Genomic DNA, 20,202 nt, shown 5'->3' with positions numbered 1-20,202 from the left:
TAGCTGGGACTACAGGCACCCGCCACCACGCCTGGCTATGTTTTTCTATTTTTAGTAAAGACAGGGTTTCACTGTGTTAGCCAGGATGGTCTCGATCTCCTGACCTTGTGATCCACCCACCTCAGCCTCCCAAAGTGCTGAGATTACAGGCATGAGCCACAGTGCACGAACTATTTATTTATTTTTTTGAGACAGAGTTTCAATCTTGTTGCACAGCCTGGAGCGCAATGGTGCGATCTCAGCTCACTGCAACCTCTGCCTTCTGGTTTCAAGCAATTCTCCTGCCTCAGCCTCCTGAGTAGCTGGGATTACAGGCACCCACCACCACGCTCGAATATATATATATATTTTTTGAGACGGAGTCCGCTCTGTCACCAGGCTGGAGTGCAGTGGCACAATATCGGCTCACTGAAACCTCCGGCTCCCGGGTTCAAGCGATTCTCCTGCAGCCTCCCAAGTAGCTGGGATTACAGGCATGCAGCACCATGCCCAGCTAATTTTTGTATTTTTGGTAGAGATGGGGTTTTACCATGTTGGCCAGGATGGTCTTGATCTCTTGACCTCGTGATCTGCCCACCTCGGCCTCCCAAAGTGCTGGGATTACAGGCGTGAGCCACCGCGCCCGGCCTACGCCTGGCTAATTTTTGTATTTTTAGTAGAGACGTGGTTTCGCCATGTTGCCCAGGCTGGTCTCGAACTCCTGACCTCATGATCCGCCTGTCTCGGCCTCCCAAAGTGTTGGGATTACAGGTATGAGGCACTGCGCCCAGCCAATTATTATTATTTTTTGAGATGGAGTCTCACTCTGTTGCCCAGGCTGGAGTTGCAATGGCATGATCTTGGCTCACTGAAATCTTCATCTCCCAGATTGAAGCAGTTCTCATGCCTCAGCCTCCTGAGTAGCTGGGATTACAGGCACACGCCACCACACCTGGCTAATTTTTGTATTTTTAGTAGAGATGGGATTTCACCATGTTGGCCAGGCTGGTCTCAAACTCCTGACCTCAAGTGATTTGCCCACGTCGGCCTCCCAAAGTGCTGGGATTATAGGCGTGAGCCACCGGGCCCAGCCCAAGAGAATAAAAATGTGGGTGGTAAAAATTTTTTTCCCAAAAATTCATAAATGAAAATCTCACATATTATTCATACTGCCCAGGAGCATGGCCTAGCACTGTGTAAACACTCAACTGCTGGTCATTGCAAGGATTATTATTGGCCGGCTTCAGTGGCTCGTGCTGGTATTCCCAGCACATTGGGAGATGGAGCCTGGAGGATTGCTTAAGTCCAGGATTTCAAGACCAGCCTGGACAACATAGTGGGATCCCATCTCTACAAAGAATTTTAAAAATTAGCCAGGTGCGGTGGGAAGATTGCTTCAGTCCAGAGGCTTCAGTGAGCTATGATTGTGCCACTGCACTCCAGCCTGGGTGACAGAGCAACACCCTGACTGAGACAGAGAGAGAGAGAGGGAAGGAGGGAAGGAAGGAAGGAAGGAAGGAAGGAAGGAAGGAAGGAAGGAAGGAAGGAAGGAAGAAAGGAAGGAAGGAAAGAAGGAGAGAGAGAGAGAGAGAGAAAATAATTTTTATTTATTTCCAGGCTGGGAAGAGATGCTGATTTCTGTGATAAAATCAGTAGATACATTTTTTGGAATGTTCGCTATGTGCCAGGCTAGATTTTACAGATGAGAAGTCTGAAGCTCAGGTAAGGTAAGTCACCTGTCCAGGGCCACAAAGGAAAAAAAAACGTGTGTCTGAAGCCAGAACGGGAGCTGTTGCGGCCCAACTCCCTCCCCTGCCCCCAAGCGGCCTCTGGGCTCGGGAAGGGCCCCTGCCTCCTCCCGCCAGGCACTTATCTCTACCCAGGCTGAGTGCTGGCCCCGCCCCCTCGGGGATCTGCCACTTAGAGGCGCCTGGTCGGGAAGGGCCTGGTCAGCTGCGTCCGGCGGAGGCAGCTGCTGACCCAGCTGCGGACTGTGCCAGGGGCGGGGGACGGAGGGGCAGGAGCCCTGGGCTCCCCGTGGCGGGGGCTGTATCATGGACCACCTCGGGGCGTCCCTCTGGCCCCAGGTCGGCTCCCTTTGTCTCCTGCTCGCTGGGGCCGCCTGGGCGCCCCCGCCTAACCTCCCGGACCCCAAGTTCGAGAGCAAAGGTAAGGATGAGCTGCGTGTGGACCCCTACGCTGGAGCCTGCAGGACCATGCTGGGGCCTGAACTCCCAGCCTAGGTCCTGGGGGCCATGCCTGTTTCTGGACTTCCTGACCGGGTCCTGGGGGACCAAGCTGGCATCTGAACCCTTAGACTGGGTCCTGGATGGGTGGTGGGCGGGGTGGGGTATGTTAGGATCCAAGACTCCTGATCGCGTCCCGGGCAAGAGCTAGAGTGGGCTTAAGATTCCCGTTTTACCTTTTCAGGGAGTCTGGGACATGCTAAATCCTAAGGGGGCTGACTTGGTGCTAAGGTCCCTGGGGGGTGGGGACCAAGCCGACCCTCCCTAGGGGAGGGAGGGTAAAGCCCGGGTCCGAGTTAGAGGGGCCAAGCCACAGGCTACTGTAAACACGGTTTGTGTGAGGGCGCCAGATCACTTGCCCGGCCCGGTGGAGGGAGGGAGGCGGGGGGCACGGTTGGCGCTATCGGTTGGCGGGGAGCCTGCCGGGGCCGATAGGGGGCCCGCCTCTCCGCACACACCCCCAGCCGCGCGCGTGTCCTAGGCTGGGGCGGGGCTGGCAGTCCCGAGCTCGAGGTCTTGAACGCCGCGCCCAGCTCAGCTGGCCGCTGGGTGGGCAGGTGTGCGCCAGTGGTGACGGCGGGGGACAGTAAGGCGAGCAACTTGCCTCTGGGAATTAGGGGGGCACCACCTCTGCGGACCCCTCCAAGGGCCCCGCTTGGGAAGATGGCAGGGCGGGGCTTTTTTCTTATCGGGTCCGCCCAGGCTGCGGGAGGGAAGAGGAGGGGGCTGTCTCCCGAGGATAGAGCTCAGATCCCCATGCCCTTCCTTTGTCGCCCCTCCCCAGCGGCCTTGCTGGCGGCCCGGGGGCCCGAACAGCTTCTGTGCTTCACCGAGAGGTTGGAGGACTTGGTGTGTTTCTGGGAGGAAGCGGCGAGCGCTGGGGTGGGCCCGGGCAACTACAGCTTCTCCTACCAGCTCGAGTGAGTCCGATCCGGCGGGTGCCTCCACGGGCGGAGGGAGGGGGTGGGGCAGAGCTCCCTGGAGGTCGTAGCCTCGTATGTCCCCTGCTGTTTGAGGCCCGACGGCGCCTCCAGTCGTGGTCACTGGAGGGAAACCTGCGGGTCCAGGGCTGGCACGCCCTCTATGGGCCGGGGCGCGAACACTCCGGCGATCACCGCTGGAACGCGACCCCAAACATCAGGCTGGGATAACAACGCCTCCAAATCGAGGGTAAGGCGTTACTACGTCGGGGCTGGGACGCCTTCTCGAGGTAGTATCCAAAAGGAGGCCAGCAGTGGCTCATGCCTGTAATCCCAACTCTTTGGAAGGTCGAGGCGGAAGAACCGCTTGAGCCCAGGAGTTCAAGACCAGCCTGGGCAACACAGCGAGATCCCCGTCTCTTAAAAAAAAAATTAGACTGGGCGCGGTGGCTCACGCCTGTAATCCCAGCACTTTGGGAGGCTGAGGCGGGCGGATCACCTGAGGTCGGGAGTTTGAGACCAGCCTGGCCAACATGGAGAAACTCTATCTCTACTAAAAATACAAAATTAGCCGGGCGTGGTGGCGCATGCCTGTGATCCCAGCTACTCGGGAGGCTGAGGCAGGAGAATCGCTTGAACCCGGGAGGCGAAGGTTGCGGTGAGCCGAGGTAGCGCCATTGCACTCCAGCCTGGGCAACAAGAGCGAAACTCCGTCTCAAAAAAAAAAAAAAAAAAAAAAAAAAGCCAGGCGTGGCGCGTGCCTGTGGTCTCAACTACTTGGGAAGCTGAGGTGGGAGGATCCCTTAAGCCCCAGAATTTGAGGCTGCAGTGAGCCATGATCGCGCCACTGCACTCCAGCCTGGGCGACGAAGGAAGACCTTGTCACACACACACACAAGGATAGACCTTGTGTCACACATACACACTGCCCCCCACAGGCCGGGCAATGCCAACTCCCCGGTCCCCCCTCCCAACCTGCTCCCTTCCCTGGGCGCATAGGGATGAGCCATGGAAGCTGTGTCGCCTGCACCAGGCTCCCACGGCTCGTGGTGCGGTGCGCTTCTGGTGTTCGCTGCCTACAGCCGACACGTCGAGCTTCGTGCCCCTAGAGTTGCGCGTCACAGCAGCCTCCGGCGCTCCGCGATATCACCGTGTCATCCACATCAATGAAGTAGGTAAGTGCTCTGGGAATGGAGGAGTGGTCGGAGGAGAGGGTCTCAGTCCTCGCCCACCTGACCAACCCCCATGCCTGCAGTGCTCCTAGACGCCCCCGTGGGGCTGGTGGCGCGGTTGGCTGACGAGAGCGGCCACGTAGTGTTGCGCTGGCTCCCGCCGCCTGAGACACCCATGACGTCCCACATCCGCTACGAGGTGGACGTCTCGGCCGGCAACGGCGCAGGGAGCGTACAGAGGGTGAGGCCAGCCCCTACGGCCCAGCCCCCAAAGCTCCACTGACTACGGCCCAGCCACGCCTCTCGAGGTCGCGCCCGGTGCCGCTTTCAGGGCCGGTCCGTAACATCCCACATCCCATTACCCTGGTGCTGAAGACCGTTCCACGCCCACAGACACACCCCCTTTCCTAATGTCCTCGCAAGCCTGCTGAACCCCAACTTCTTCTCCCTCCGGCCCGTAACCCTAGACCCCTTTAGCGCCCGCGTCCCTCTACGAGTGCTAGCCCAGATATTAAATTGCCCGGGTCCCGCCCTTTCGTACCAGAGACTCTCTCTCTGATTGGCCCTGAGCTTTCTTGGGCTCCTCCCCCTATTCTTATTGGTCCCATTGCAATTCTAGGGCACCGTTTTCCTTTCCCCTGATTGGCTCAGTTCCACCAGGGCCCGCCCCCACGTGATCTATTTTTGTCTGCTACGCGTCCCTCGCCCTGATTCCGCCCCCAGGTGGAGATCCTGGAGGGCCGCACCGAGTGTGTGCTGAGCAACCTGCGGGGCCGGACGCGCTACACCTTCGCCGTCCGCGCGCGTATGGCTGAGCCGAGCTTCGGCGGCTTCTGGAGCGCCTGGTCGGAGCCTGTGTCGCTGCTGACGCCTAGCGGTGAGGCCCCAGGCGGGGGTGTAGGAGGAGCCAGGGCGAATCACGGGGCAAGCCCCCCGCCCTGACCTCCTCCCCGCCTCTTAGACCTGGACCCCCTCATCCTGACGCTCTCCCTCATCCTCGTGCTCATCCTGGTGCTGCTGACCGTGCTCGCGCTGCTCTCCCACCGCCGGTGAGCTCCCCATTTGGGCGCTGGGCCCAGACTCCTCTCCGCCAACGGTCCTCTTTCACTATGGAAACCTAGGCTCAGAGAGAGACACGCACTTGCCCAAGGTCACGCAGTAAGGATTCACATCAGTGGCAGGGCTGGGATGCATGCCAGACTAGACCCAGACTCTTCGTTAACATTTTCTGCTCTTGGGGACTTTCACCTGATTTTCCTTCTACATCAGGGGCTGCCATTTCTTGGGTCCCTTTGTTAGTTCCTTTCCCCAGTGTCATCACCTTTGTAAAATCAACTAGATGGATTTAGTGAAAGAATTTAAGACCCTGAATGCCTCCGCACCCCTGCGGTCAAGCTTCTCAGACACTATGATCAGACTAGCCGTTCTGAGGTATTTGTAATTCCAAGCACACACTAGGTGGTTTCACACCCCCAAGCTTTTGCCCATGCTGTTCCCTCTGCCTGGAATGCCCTTCCTGCCTTGTCTGCTAAGCAATCTGCTAGTCGTCTTTCATGGCCCTGTTCATTTACTTGGTTGGAAAATACAAACAGAGTGCCAAACATGTGCCAAGCACTGGAGAGAGAATGGAGAACAAGCTAGACCCTGACCACAAGTCCCTGACCTTGTGGATCTCAAGTCAACAAACAAGGGACCCAAGAAATATTTGATGACAAATTGTAATGAGTGATATCACAGAAACAAACAGAATGTGGTGACATGACAGGATGGTCAGGGAAGGCCTCCAGGAGGAGGTGACATCAGAGTGGAAACCTGAAGATTGGAAGGAAGCAGCCGCTTGAAAAGTGGGGAGAAGAAACAGCAAGTGCAAAGGCCCTGAGGTGGGAATGAGATTGGAACATTCAGCCAGCTTCAAGAATTGCCACATGGCATGGCCTGGCATGGTGGCTCACGCCTGTAATCCCAGCACTTTGGGATGCCGAGGCAGGCAGATCACCTGAGGTTGGGAGTTCGCGACCAGCCTGACCAACATGGAGAAACCCCACCTCTACTAAAAATACAAAATTAGCCAAGCGTGGTGGCACATGCCTGTAATCCCCGCTACTCGGGAGGCTGAGGCAGGAGAATCACTTGAACCTGGGAGGTGGAGGTTGCGGGTGAGCCGAGATCGTGCCATCGCATTCCAGCCTGGGCAATAAGAGTGAAACTCCGTCTCAAAAAAAAAAAAAAAAAATTGCCACATGGCTAGAGTGGTATGTAAGGGGGTGTGGCAGATATTGAGATGAGGGAGGTGACAGGGGTCATATAATGCAGGGCCTTCTGCAGGGTGGTGGGGAGGAGTTTGGAATTTTTTTTTTTTTTTTTTTTGAGACAGAGTCACTCTTGTTGCCCAAGCTGTAGTGCAGTGCAGCAGTCTTGGCTCACTGCAATCTCTGCCTCCCAGGTTCAAGCGATTCTCCTGCCTCAACCGCCTGAGTAGCTGAGTAGCCAGGCGTGCATGCCTGGCTAATTTTGTAGTTTTAGTAGAGACGGGGTTCCACCATGTTGGCCAGGCTGGTCTCAAACTCCTGACCTCAGGTGATCTGCTCACATCAGCCTCTCAAAGTGCTGGGATTATAGGCATGAGCCACCGTGCCCGGCTTGGATTTTATCCTAAATGCCTTCTCTCATTACCCCAGAAGGTAACATAATATTTATCTATGAAGTAACATCATGGGCCTCCTGGAAAAATCTGGGCCAGGGTTTTGGGTTTTTAAATTTATTTTATTTTATTTTTTTTAGAGATGGGGTCTCACTACGTTTCCCAGGCTGGTCTTGAACTCCTGGGTTCAAATGATCCTCCCACCTCAGCCTCCCAAAGTACTGGGATTATAGTGCTGGTGTAAACCACTGCACCTGGCCATGGCCAAGATTAAAGGGAGAATGACCAAGGTATATTGAACTCCTATGCACCCTTCAATACCCTGTTCCATTTACCCTTTTGTAGGGCCTTGCTGATGCTTCAGCCAAAACCCCTGTCTCCCCCGACCCTGATGTACTCCTCTGCCTCCATTGTGATCACAGGGACCAAGTGTATCTGTGCCCCTATGACTGGGAGTGGAGGGGGTATTGGTGAGTATTCAATGAGTCATATCTATGTAACTATTTCTATTGGCTTCAACAGGGCTCTGAAGCAGAAGATCTGGCCTGGCATCCCGAGCCCAGAGAGCGAGTTTGAAGGCCTCTTCACCACCCACAAGGGTAACTTCCAGGTAGGTGGCCTGGTTGTCCCCTCAGTGCCTGGGCTTCCCTGCTTCTTGCAGCCAAACTGCAGGCCTCTCTGAGCAGGTTGGTGCTATTTCTTCAGCTGTGGCTGTACCAGAATGATGGCTGCCTGTGGTGGAGCCCCTGCACCCCCTTCACGGAGGACCCACCTGCTTCCCTGGAAGTCCTCTCAGAGCGCTGCTGGGGGACGATGCAGGCAGTGGAGCCGGGGACAGATGATGAGGGCCCCCTGCTGGAGCCAGTGGGCAGTGAGCATGCCCAGGATACCTATCTGGTGCTGGACAAATGGTTGCTGCCCCAGAACCCGCCCAGTGAGGACCTCCCAGGGCCTGGTGGCAGTGTGGACATAGTGGCCATGGATGAAGGCTCAGAAGCATCCTCCTGCTCATCTGCTTTGGCCTCGAAGCCCAGCCCAGAGGGAGCCTCTGCTGCCAGCTTTGAGTACACTATCCTGGACCCCAGCTCCCAGCTCTTGCGTCCATGGACACTGTGCCCTGAGCTGCCCGCTACCCCACCCCACCTAAAGTACCTGTACCTTGTGGTATCTGACTCTGGCATCTCAACTGACTACAGCTCAGGGGACTCCCAGGGAGCCCAAGGGGGCTTATCCGATGGCCCCTACTCCAACCCTTATGAGAACAGCCTTATCCCAGCCGCTGAGCCTCTGCCCCCCAGCTATGTGGCTTGCTCTTAGGACACCAGGCTGCAGATGATCAGGGATCCAATATGACTCAGAGAACCAGTGCAGACTCAAGACTTACTGAACAGGGATGGCGAGGCCTCTCTCAGGAGCAGGGGCATTGCTGATTTTGTCTGCCCAATCCATCCTGCTCAGGAAACCACAACCTTGCAGTATTTTTAAATATGTATAGTTTTTTTTGTATCTATATATATATATACACATATGTATGTAAGTTTTTCTACCATGATTTCTACAAACACCCTTTAAGTCACATCTTCCCCTGGGCATAGGCCATAGGGATAGAAGTTAAAGTTCTTGAGCTTATTCAGAAGCTGGATCTGCAATCTGAATGCTACTCATAACATAACAAAATAGTATGTTAAACAGCTCTTAAATCTTACTGGCTTACCACATTAAATGATTTCTCTCTCCTAACTCAGCTCAAATGGGCAGCCATCCATGGGATGAGTCAGAGGTTCAGACTCTTCCAGTCTGTAGCTCTACCTTCTCTTAGGGTACTTAGATGGATCCCCTGTTCTACAAACTGCCAGTCAGCAAGGGAAGAAAAAGGGCAGCAATGACCCTCAATGGGCCACTTGAGGGATCTGGCCTGGAAATGGGCTTCCTCTCTTCTTCTCACACCTCATTGGCTGGAAACAGTCACATGACCCCAGTCACATGAAAGGCCAGGAAACTTAGTTTAGCTGTACACCCAGGAAGAGCAAAGCTGTTTAAGGGCCACTAGCTAGTCTCTGCCACTAATAATAATAACAGTAATTCTGAATCAGGCCATGTTCTAAGAAAGTACTCTGATGACACTTGGTGTCAACAAGTAACTCAATGGGAGTTTTGCTTTAACTACTTCTTTTTTTTTCTGAGACAGGGTCTCACTCTGTTGCACAGGCTGGAGCCCAGTAGCTCAAACATGGTTCGCTGCAGCCTCGACCTCCTGGGCTCAGGCGATCCTCCTGCCTCAGCTTTTCGAGTAGCTGGGACTACTGGTGTGCACCACCAAGCCTGACTGATTTTTTTTTTTTTTTTGAGACGGAGTCTCGTCTTCATCACCCAGGCTGGAGTGCAGTGGCTCGATCTCAGCTCACTGCAACCTCTGCCTCCCGGGTTCAAGCAATTCTCCTGTCTCAGCCTCCCAAGTAGCTGGGAGTACAGGTGCATGCCACCATGCCTGGCTAAATTTTGTATTTTTAGTAGAGACGGGGTTTCACCATGTAGGCCGGGCTGACCTCGAACTCCTGACCTCAGGTGATCCACCTGTCTCGGCCCCTAAAAACACACACACGTACCAGGGCATGTGTGCAAGAATGTTCGCAGCAGTAAACAAGGCAATCTGATGAAGAAATCAGGGTATAGTCACCCATGGAATTATATGCAATATGGAAAAAGGAATGAACTAAAAAAATGTAGATGAATCTTAGCAACAACGTTGAGTGCAAAAAGAAGGAAGTCTCAAACTTTTTTTTTTTTTTTTGAGATGGAGTCTCACTTTGTCACCCAGGCTGGAGTGTAGTGGCACAATCTCGGCTCACTGCAACCTCCGCTTCCTGGGTTCAAGCAATTCTCCTGCCTAAGCCTCCTGAGTAGCTGAGACTACAGGCACCTGCCACCACACCCAGCTAATTTTTTTTGTACTTTTAGTTGATACAGGGTTTCATCATGTTGGGCAGGCTGGTCTCCAACTCCTGACCTCTGGTGATGTGACCGCCTCAGCCTCCCAAAGTGCTGGGATTACAGGCGTGAGCCACCACGCCTGGCCTGAAGCTCTTTTTATAAAGTTTAAAGCAATGAAACTATAAACAACATATTGATTGGGTAAAATATATACAAGATAATGCTATACTTTTAAAAGAGAAAAAGCACTTTACATTGTTTAGGTCTTTGGATCTGCATATGTCCCTGAGGTAAGTATTCCAGCCATGGGAAACTGAAGCACAGAGAGGTAGTCACCCACCAAAGCTCAGGGCTGGCCTCCAGAGCTTGAACCCTTGCCTGAGCTGGGGTCACCAGCCTGGGTGGGCCACGGAGCGATCATCATTTCTCCATCTGATCGGAAAGTCACCCACCACTCTGTTCTGGGGCCCAGCCCGCCTGGCTCCAGGCAGGCTCGGAGGCCGTGCTCTCCTGGACCTGGTGCATCTGGCTGCAGCCAGCACTGGGCAGGAAAATACCGCTGGAGCAGTGCCAGGTGCAGGACGTCCCCACTATCTGCCTCCTCCTGGGTCTGGAGGGCCACCATGAGCCCACAATCCCGGCCAGGCCCAAGCCGGTGGCTGAAGTGGGCAGCTGTGTCTAGAAGTAAGGCAATGAGGTAGGCGGCTTCCTGGGGCTCTGGGTCTTCCGCTAGGTACTCTTCTAGGCCGTCGAGCAGCAGAAGGGAGGGGGCTGGCCCCGGGGCCTCATGGGCAGAGCACAGGAGCCGGAAAAGCTCTCGGGTTGAGGGTGGGTACTGGAAGCGGATCTTCTAGAAGGAGAAACAGAAGGAAAGGGCCGGATTCAGCACAGGAAGCCAGACTCCTTAAAAGTAACCCTGCCTCCTTGCATACTTTCCTTGGTTCCAGGATGAACCAGCTCAGAGCTGTTAAATATTCTTATATTCGCCCGTTTTTCCAGCACTCATCACTGCCGAGTATTAGTTGAGGGCAAGCCATTTTTGCTTGTTTGTTTTTGGCCAAATCTCTAGCGCAATTTTTCCACGGAAAACCCTCCCCCAGCATTCTCGGTCTGACCCCATCCTTGACACTAACAGGAACCAACTCAGGTCCAGAATGGACCCAAGCTTAGCCCCGCCCCTTGATGGGCCGGACTTCAATCTCTGGGCACCGCCTCTTGCTAACACCGCCCATCATTGGATGGGCTCTCACTTCAATCTTAACTAAGCTCCGCGTGGTGCCACGCCTCACTCCGCCGGTCTGACTCCGCCCCATCGTGGCTGCCCTGGCTCGCCCTTCCACCGTCCTCTCCATTGGCTTGTCTACCTGTTACTCAATATCCCGGATCTACTCAACCATTGGCTAGAACGCCTCTGCTCCCACCCCCACGGTTACCTGGAGTCGCATTGGGTCTAGAGTCGTTCCGGTCCCGCGGGGCATGCTTTGAAGAGGCCTTCGTGTCAGGAAGAGGACTGGGCCTTGGCCCTCCCCCGCCGCCTCTAGGGCCGCAGCAAATAGCAGTGCTGTTTTTCCAGATCCTGGTGTACCGAGCAGCAGCAAAGGCGGTCCGGCGGCAGGCGTGTTCTCCTCCCCGGACCAGGCCGCACCGCCCTTGGTTAGCACCCGCCTCAGCGTCTCCGCCATTCGCCGCGTAGCTCTGACCAATCGGTGGCTCGTTCCCAGCCTTAGTCCCGCCCAAGCCGTGGCCGCGTCGGTACAGTTCACTTAGTTTCTCTATTGGTCTAGGAATCTGTCCATCAAAACTCGATTCCTCTGGTGAATGGGCAAATGGTTAGAACCTATGCGGAGGAATGGGTGCATTCGAGGGAAATAAGACCCTTCCCTGAGGGAGGCTGCTGGGGGAACCAGCACGATTACTATTATTGTTAGCTAATCAGACAAATATAAGGGTTGAGAGTTGGAGGAGTAGACCAGAATGAGTGACATATTATTTAAAGTCTCCTAGCCTCAGTTTGCCCTGCTGTAAAATGGGGCTTATGATATCTCAGAGGAGTATTGTGATCGGCATGTATTTGTGTGTGGTTTTGCTGATGTCATCCAATGACAACTGAGAGTTTTGGAGAGGGGGATGAGCTGTGTGCTTGTCTTTCTGTGCACCTGAGTATGGGCCGGAGTGTGTGTCTGGGGACACAGGCTCGTGGACAAAACATCAACGGCCATCCCCGAAAGTCTGTGAGATGAAGCCTCTCAACTTACTTCCTCACTGGCTAAGGGGTTCTGTGGGGCCGCCTTTGTGGTACGGGGGGAAGGCAGGACCGCAGGACAAATAAGGGAGCAGGAGAAATAAAGAGACAGGAGCTGGAAGACTGAAGGAGAGATACAGCAGGGACATTGTCTTGTTCACTTCTGTTCTCCAGTACCCAGAATAGCACCTAGCACATTTGTAGGTTCTCAAATACGTGCTCGTTAAGACAATGAAGGAAGGGAGGTGGGATTGATGAGAAGCAGGGAGAAAGGGAGGAACAAAGTGAATGATCGTGATCCCTGGCTGGATCTTCTCACCCAGACTTCGCCCCAGAGCTGCCACTCACGCCTGTGTTGCCCTGGCAACCTTGTCTCCTGGTAACTCCAAAGTGGTGCGGTTGCCTGGAGACCCAGGGGCAGGGAGAAAGTGAGATTTCCTGGGCTTTCTCTCTCCCTCTGGGACCAGAAAACAGCTCCACGACATCCCCCAACACACCCACTCACACAGCTGGGCTCACTCACACCCCTCTACACACACACACATACACACACACACACACACACCATGGCATCTCTGAATATATTCTACTTTCAGAATCCCCATCATCCACATGCTCCAACCTTGCCCTATCCTGACACAAAGCATCCCATACAAACTCTGTCCCACATTCATCCCCCACACCCTTTCTCTTGCAAAACACGCAACTATGACATTGCCACTACACACACAGTGAAGCACACCGATACACTGCGCTGTCAAACACACCACCTCAGCCCCCATCCCCCAGCAGATATACAACCCATGATTCACCTCACATTTCAACACTCCAAATGCACAAACAGGCCAGGGTAGTGGCTTATGTCTGTAGTCCCAGTGCTTTGGGAGGCCAAGGCAGGAGGATTGCCTGAGGCCAAGAGTTCAAGACCAGCCTGGGCAATGTAGGGAGACCCCCATCTCTACAAAATACTTCAAAATTAGCCAGGTGTTGGCCGGGCGCGGTGGCTAACGCCTGTAATCCCAGCACTTTGGGAGGCCGAGGCGGGCAGATCACAAGGTCAGGAGATCAAGACCATCCTGGCTAACACGGTGAAACCCAGCCTCTACTAAAAATAGAAAAAAAAATTAGCCAGGCATGGTGGCAGGTGCCTGTAGTCTCAGCTGCTTGGGAGGCTGAGGCAGAAGAATGGCGTGAACCCGGGAGATGGAGCTTGCAGTGAGCCGAGATCGCGCCACTGCACTCCAGCCTGGGCGACAGAGTGAGACTCTGTCTCCAAAAAAAAAAAAAAAAAAAAAAAATTTAGCCAGGTGTGGTGGCGTGCACCTGTAGTCCCAGCTACTTGGGAGTCTGAGGCGGGAGGATTGCTTGAGCCCAAGGAAGTCAAAGCTGCAGTAAGCAGTGATTGTGCCACTGCACTCCAGCCTGGGCAACAGAGCGAGACCCTATCTCAACAAAAACAAACAAAAATGCACAAATACTCAGTAGTGACACCCACATCACAGAGTCCAGCACAGTTACATACATGGGAGCATGCTGCATACAGCCTCACCACAAGTCTTTGCACTTGATGTTCTCGTGTGTGTAGCAGTCAGCTTCCAGATATACTTCTGGCTTTTTTTTTTTTTTTTTTGAGACGGAGTTTTGCTCTTGTTGCCCAGGCTGGAGTGCAATGGTGCAATCTTGGCTCATCGCAACCTCCGTCTCCCAAGTTCAAGTGATTTTCCTGCCTCAGCCTCCCAAGTAGCTGGGATTACAGGCATGTACCACCACGGCCGGCTGATTTTGTATTTTTGGTACAGACGGGGTTTCTCCGTGTTGGTCAGACTGGTCTCAAACTTCTGACCTCAGGTGATCTGCCCGCCTTGGCCTCCTAAAGTGCTGGGATTACAGGTGTGAGCCACCGTGCCCAGCCGACTTTTTTTTCCCTCCACTCTTTTTAGGTCTTTGGTCAAAATATCATCTACTCAGAGAGGCTTCCCCTGACTGCCTGCCCAAAATTGCACACATTTCACTCTTTAACTGATTATCTGTTTTTGTTGTTATTGTTGTTGTGTTGTTTTTTTTTTTCGAGACGGAGTCTCGCTCTGTCACCCAGGTTGGAGTGCAGTGGCGCGATCTCGGCTCACTGCAGCCTCTACCTCCCGGGTTCCGGCAATTCTCCTGCCTCAGCCTTCCGGGTAGCTTGGATTACAGGTACACACCACTATGCCCAGCTTATTTTTTTTTCTTTTGTATTTCTTTCAGTAGAGACAGGGTTTCACCATGTTGGCCAGGCTGGTCTCAAACTCCTGACCTCAGATGATCCGCCTGTCTTGGCCTCCCAGAGTGCCAGGATTATAGGCATGAGCCACTGTGTCTGGCCTGTCTTCACATCTTGACAGAAGAAGATTTACCATAGAGGAGAATCATGGAGGAATGTACCTGCCTGCAGGTAGGGTTGGACCTGGGGCTACAGGGTAGGAACTAGGTGGCTTGGGGTCACTCTGTGCCTATCCTTAGTTTACTGGCATCCTCAAGCAATAAATTCATGCATTTAACAAACATTTATTGAGTATCTACTATGTATCAGGGCCCATTCTAGTAACTGTAGACCCCACAGTGAACAGACAACAGATCAAATCTCTGTCCTGGTGGAGCGACATCCGAGTGAGGGAGACCTATAAAGACCCACTGAGCATCACGAGGAATTGAAACACTGTGTGAGCACATGACAAGCATAGGCAAAAAGACATTTGCATAAGGGACCGGGCACGGCGACTCACCCCTGTAATCCCAGCACTTTGGGAGGCTGAGGCGGGCGGATCACCTGATGTCGGGAGTTTGAGGCCAGCCTGACCAACATGGTGAAACCCCATCTCTACTAAAAATACAAAAATTAGCTGGGCGGGGTGGGGCGCCTGTAATCACAGCTACTCAGGAGGCTGAGGCAGGAGAATCACTTGAACCCGGGAGGTGGAGGTTGCAGTGAGCTGAGATCGCACCATTGCATTCCAGCCTGGGTGACAGAGCAAGACTCCATCTCAAAAGAAAAAAAAAAGAAAAGAAATTTGCACAAGGAAGGGAAGTTAGAAGGAAGGGCCAGTTGTTTTTTCAATTTTGAATAGGGTGGTTGGGTCAGGCTGGGAAGGCGACATTTGAGAAAAGGCCTGAGAGAGGTCAGGGCGTGAACTGTGCAAATATGCAGGGGAAGAACATTCTAGGTGGAGAATTCATTCAGTGCATTCATTCAGTGCAAGGGCCCTGAGGCATTGGGAGAAAGTTGGCTTTTACTCGAGTCATGAGGAGACAGGAGAGAGCTCTGTGCCTGGGATAGTTGTGTTGTGACATTCTAAATCAGAGCTCTGTTTTAGTCAACTTGAGATTGAGATGCTGTGAGACCCACAGGTGCATGTTGAGAAGGCTTTTGATTTTTGTTGTCGTTGTTGTCTTTTTTTATTTTTTGAGACCGAGTCTCGCACTGTCACCCAGGCTGGAGTGCAATGGTGCGATCTGGACTCACTGCAACCTCCGCCTCCCGGGTTCAAGTGATTTTCCTGCCTCAGCCTCCTGAGTAGCTGGGATTACAGGCGCATGCTGCCACTCCTGGCTAATTTTTGTAATTGTAGTAGAGATGGGGTTTCACTATGTTGGCCAATCTGGTCTTGAACTCCTGACCTCAGGTGATCTGCCACCTCAGCCTCTCTGAGTGCTGGGATTACAGGCGTGAGCCACTGCTCCAGGCCTAAACGCTTTACTTTTTAGAGAGCGGGGTCTTGCTACATTGCCTAGGCTGATCTCAAACTCCTGGGTTCAAGCAATCCTCCTACCTAGACCATAGTGTTGGGATTACAGGAGTGAGCCACTTGTGCCCAGCTGAGAAGGCTTTCATTTTTTTTTTTTTTTTTTTTTGAGCTGGAGTTTCGCTTTTGTTGCCCAAGCTGGAGCGCAATGGCATGATGTCTGCTCACTGCAACCTCCGCCTCCTGGGTTCAAGCGATTCTCCTGCCTCAGCCTCCTGAGTAGCTGGGATTACAGGCACATACCACCACGCTCGGCTAATTTTTTGTATTTTTAGTAGTAATGGTGTTTCACCATGTTAGCCAGGCTGGTCTCAAACCCCTGACCTCAAGTGATCCGCCTGGCTCCGCCTCCCAAAGTGCTGGGATTACAGGCGTGAGCCACCACGCCCAGCCAATCCCAAACAGGTACAAGCCAGCCTGTGTTCTCTAAGATCATCTATCCCAGTATGGGAGTTGGTGCAAGGCCAGGGCTGCTGTCACCACCCTCCTGAATGGGACCTGATTCTTCCCCCACTATTCCCATTGTTGGCCAGCGCTCTGCGTCAGCATCACAGACAGGGCCTGCTGGTTTGGGTGGTGGCGCTGTCCATTGTGCTGAAGCTTTGCTTTCTTCCTGGCCCCAGTGGAGACAGCTGTGTGTCAGGAGAGACCACGGGTCTCAGGTGTATAAGCTCTGGAAACAGGAGCCTTGGTCAGTCAATCAGGGGGCCTCATGATGCTGTCTTTCCTCTGCCATCAGCTATCTGATGCTCTCATCTCATCCCCCCAGTGTCCCATGATCAGCTCCACCATCTCCTCAACTTCCCCACCGTCTCCCCAACCTCCTTTTCTTCTGTCTCCTCCTTGCTCACCCTGTGCCAACTACTACACAGGCCACTTTGCTGTTCCCTGAACACAGAAGGCACGTTCCCACCTCAAGGCTTTCACACTTGCTCTTCCCTTTGCCTAGAGGTCTCCCCACCACATATTTGCATGGCTCCCTCCCTCCCAGTGTCATCTCAGAGAAAACTTCCTTGATCACTTTTTTAAAAATTGCAAACCATAGCCCAGGCATGGCAGCTCACCCCTTTAATCCCAGCATTTTGGGAGGCCGAAGTGGGAAGATCGCTTGAGCCCTGAAGTTGAAGACCAGCCTGGGGAATATAGTAAGACATTGTCTTTACTAAAAATTTAAAAAATTAGCAGGCATGGTGGTGTGTGCCTGTAGTCCCAGCTACTTGGGAGGATCACTGGATCGCTGGATCCCAGAAGTTTAAGGCTGTAGTGAGCTATGATCATGCCACTGCATTCCACCCATCGCTCAGCCTGAGCAAAAAACAGAGCGAGACCCTCCCTCTCTCTTAAAAAAATTGCAAACCATGTCCCTATCCCACACTTGTCACATCGGCTTCCTTAGCTTGAGTGTTCTCCTTATCACATATCGATATCTAACATATCAGAGATCCCTTAGCTAAATCCATGATCCTGGAGTTGGAAATTCAGGATTTTTCAGATTTTAAAAAAGTAATAGGGTATAAATACTATGTATTTCATACCCCTGGTGGGACCAGGAGTAACATCCTCAAATCACTTTATCTTCAGCAAAACACAAGAATATTCACATCAAGTGAAATAAATAAAAGCTATATATAATCTCAGGTCAGTTCAGGTTAGCTTTTGCCATAAATGAGTTATGAAAGGATTTTGGTCTTCAGACTTCTTTTTCTTTTTTGAGACAGAATCTCACTCTGTCACCTAGGCTGGAGTGCGGTGGTGCGATCTCAGCTCACTGCAACCTCTAACTCCCGGGTTCAAGCGATTCTCTTGCCTCAGCCTCCCTAGTAGCTGGGATTACAGATGTGTGTCACCACACCTAGCTAATTTTTGTATTTTTAGTAGAGACAGGGTTTCACCATGTTGGCCAGGCTGGTCTTGAATTCCCGACCTCAGGTGATCCGCCCACTTCAGCATCCCAAAATCCTGGGATTACAGGTGTGAGCAACTGCGCCTGGCCTAGTTTTCAGACTTCTATAAAAATTTGGAATTGTGAATCTGTATATAGCTCATTTATTTTTATATTTATTAATTTGTGTATTTATTTATCCAGAGACATGGTCTTGCTCTGTCACCCAGGCTACAGTGCAGTGGCATCATCACAGCTCACGACAGTCTCGACTTCCTGGGCTCAAGGGACTCCCATCTCAGCCTCCTGCATAGCCAGGACTACATGTGCGCACCAACATGCCCAGCTAATTTTAATATATATATATATATATATATATATATATATATATATATATATATATATTTGTACAGACGGGGGTCTCACTATGTTGCCCAGGTCATTCTCCAACTCCTAAGCTCAAGCAATCCTCTGGCCTTGGCCTCCCAAAGTGTTGCGATTACAGGTGTGGAGACCAGGCCCCATTTACCTTGTTTATTGTCTTACATATTAGAACGCTCACATCCGTGACAGCAGAGGTTTGTGTCTGTTGTTTACTGCTGTAACCTCCCCCCGCCACAACCCCCACCCTGTGCCTAACTAAACAGCACCTGTGCTTTGGTCTGAATGTTTGTGCCCCTTCCCCCGGTTCATATGTTGAAATCCTAACCCACAGTGATAGGAGGTGGGGGCCTTTTAAAGGTGATTAGGTCATAAGGGTGGAGTCCTCATGAATGGGATTAGTGCTCTTATAAAAGAGGCCCCAGAGAGCTTCTCCACCTTCTGCCATGTGAGACTAGAGTGAGTCTATGAGGAAGCAGGCCCTCACTGGCCACCGAATCTGCTGGGGCCTTGATCTTGGACTTCCCAGCCTTCAAAACTGTGAGCAATAAACTTCTGTTAGGCCAGGGGTGGTAGCTCATGTCTGTAATCCCAGCACTTTGGGAGGCTGGGGTGGGTGAACCACTTGAGCCCAGGAGTTCAAGACCAGCCCGAGGAACATGGCACAACCCTGTCTCTATTAAAAAAATAGGCCAGGTATAGCGGCTCATGCCTATAATCCCAGCACTTTGGGAGGCTGAGGCAGGCAGATCACAAGATCAGGAGTTCGAGACCACCCTGGCCAATATGGTGAAACCCCATCTCTACTGAAAATACAAAAATTAGCCGGGCGTAGCGGTGGGTACCTGTAATCCCAGCTACTTGGGAGGCTGAGGCAGGAGAATCGCTTGAACCCAGGAGGCAGAGGTTGCAGTGAGCCGAGATCGTGCCATTGCACTCCAGCCTGGCAACAGAGCAAAACTCCATCTTAACAAAAAAAGAAACACACACACACACAATAAAAATAAGGCAGGTGCAGTGGCTCATGCCTGTAATCCCAGCACTTTGGGAGGCTGAGGCAGGCAGATCACAAGGTCAGGAGATCGAGACCATCCTGGCTAACACGGTGAAACCTGATCTCTACTAAAAATACAAAAAATTAGCTGGGCGTGGTGGTGCGCACCTGTAGTCCCAGCTACTCAGGAGGCTGAGTGAGGCAGGAGAATCGCTTGAACCTGGAAGGTGGAGGTTGCGGTGAGCCGAGGTCCCACCACTGCACTCCAGCCCAGGTAACAGAGCGAGACTCCGTCTCAAAATAAATAAATAAATCAGAAATTTATTATTATTATTTTTTTTTTTTTTGAGACGGAGTCGCGCTATGTCCCCCAGGCTGGAGTGCAATGGCACAATCTCGGCTCACTGCAAGCTCCACCTCCTGGGTTCACGCCATTCCCCTGCCTCAGCCTCCTGAGTAGCTGGGACTACAGGCGCCCGCCACCACACCCAGCTGATTTTTTGTATTTTTAGTAGAGACGAGGTTTCACCCTGTGAGCCAGGATGGTCTCAATCTCCTGACCTCGTGATCCACCCTTGTCGGCCTCCCAAAGTGCTGGGATTACAGGCCTGAGCCACGGTGCCCAGCCAAGAAATTTATTTTTTAATAACTAGTAGAGGAATTTAATAGTAGTAGAGAAATTTATTTTTTAATAATTTAATAAATAAGCCCTCCTGTCCATGGTATTTTGTCACGGCAGCTGGAACAGACTAAGACCATCTAGCACACAGTAGGGGTTCTACAGTGTTTGCTTAATGAATGAGTGAATTAATTAAGGAGAGAAGGGAAACAGACTCCCTTTTCCTGGTTCCTGAGTGACTCTGGGTCCCAAATGCCCTGTCTGAAAGCCCTCAGAGCCACAATTGCGGGAGGGGTCCTGTGGCTCCCTCTCCCTCACCCTTTGAACATCCCCAGTATCTGCTGAGTTCTCAGGGGGGTTGGGTCTTGGTGTAATCTCATACTCAGCACCCCTGTTCTCATCTACACAGCCAGGTG

At 52.6% G+C, this 20,202-nt stretch overlaps 3 protein-coding genes across 4 annotated transcripts in view; 2 read left to right on the top strand and 1 right to left on the bottom strand.

Annotated features, from left to right (window-relative positions):
- Window positions 1-2,148, top strand: part of RGL3 (ral guanine nucleotide dissociation stimulator like 3) — a 34,941-nt gene extending 32,793 nt beyond the window's left edge. The window contains exons 19-20 of the mRNA XM_016935090.3: window positions 1,597-1,706; window positions 2,067-2,148. Coding sequence (XP_016790579.2) covers window positions 1,597-1,685 — 89 coding nt within the window. The 3' untranslated portion in view covers window positions 1,686-1,706; window positions 2,067-2,148. The remainder of the gene's footprint in view (window positions 1-1,596; window positions 1,707-2,066) is intronic.
- Window positions 1,699-8,698, top strand: EPOR (erythropoietin receptor). 2 transcript variants are annotated; one of them, XM_016935096.3, is made up of 8 exons: window positions 1,699-2,148; window positions 3,010-3,145; window positions 4,145-4,320; window positions 4,401-4,558; window positions 5,041-5,194; window positions 5,279-5,366; window positions 7,481-7,568; window positions 7,664-8,698. In XM_016935096.3, exons 1-8 carry the CDS (start codon window positions 2,034-2,036, stop codon window positions 8,273-8,275), a joined length of 1,527 nt encoding a protein of 508 aa, XP_016790585.2. In that variant the 5' UTR covers window positions 1,699-2,033; the 3' UTR covers window positions 8,276-8,698. The 2 variants fall into 2 exon arrangements, with proteins under 2 accessions (XP_016790585.2, XP_016790584.2); XM_016935095.4 differs by lacking the exon at window positions 1,699-2,148 and having other exon boundaries at window positions 2,787-3,145.
- A 1,384-nt stretch (window positions 8,699-10,082) lies between these two features.
- SWSAP1 (SWIM-type zinc finger 7 associated protein 1) lies at window positions 10,083-12,788 on the bottom strand. The gene is made up of 2 exons (XM_512391.8): window positions 11,323-12,788; window positions 10,083-10,739 (listed from the first exon to the last, which is right to left on the bottom strand). The coding sequence occupies exons 1-2, from the start codon at window positions 11,569-11,571 to the stop codon at window positions 10,236-10,238; spliced, it is 753 nt and encodes a 250-aa protein (XP_512391.2). The 5' UTR covers window positions 11,572-12,788; the 3' UTR covers window positions 10,083-10,235.
- Between the last annotated feature and the right edge of the window lie 7,414 nt (window positions 12,789-20,202).

The sequence above is a fragment of the Pan troglodytes genome, chromosome 20 (genome assembly GCF_028858775.2).
Source record: "Pan troglodytes isolate AG18354 chromosome 20, NHGRI_mPanTro3-v2.0_pri, whole genome shotgun sequence".
Lineage (NCBI taxonomy): Eukaryota > Metazoa > Chordata > Mammalia > Primates > Hominidae > Pan > Pan troglodytes.
This window is presented reverse-complemented; position numbering and strand designations above follow the sequence as displayed.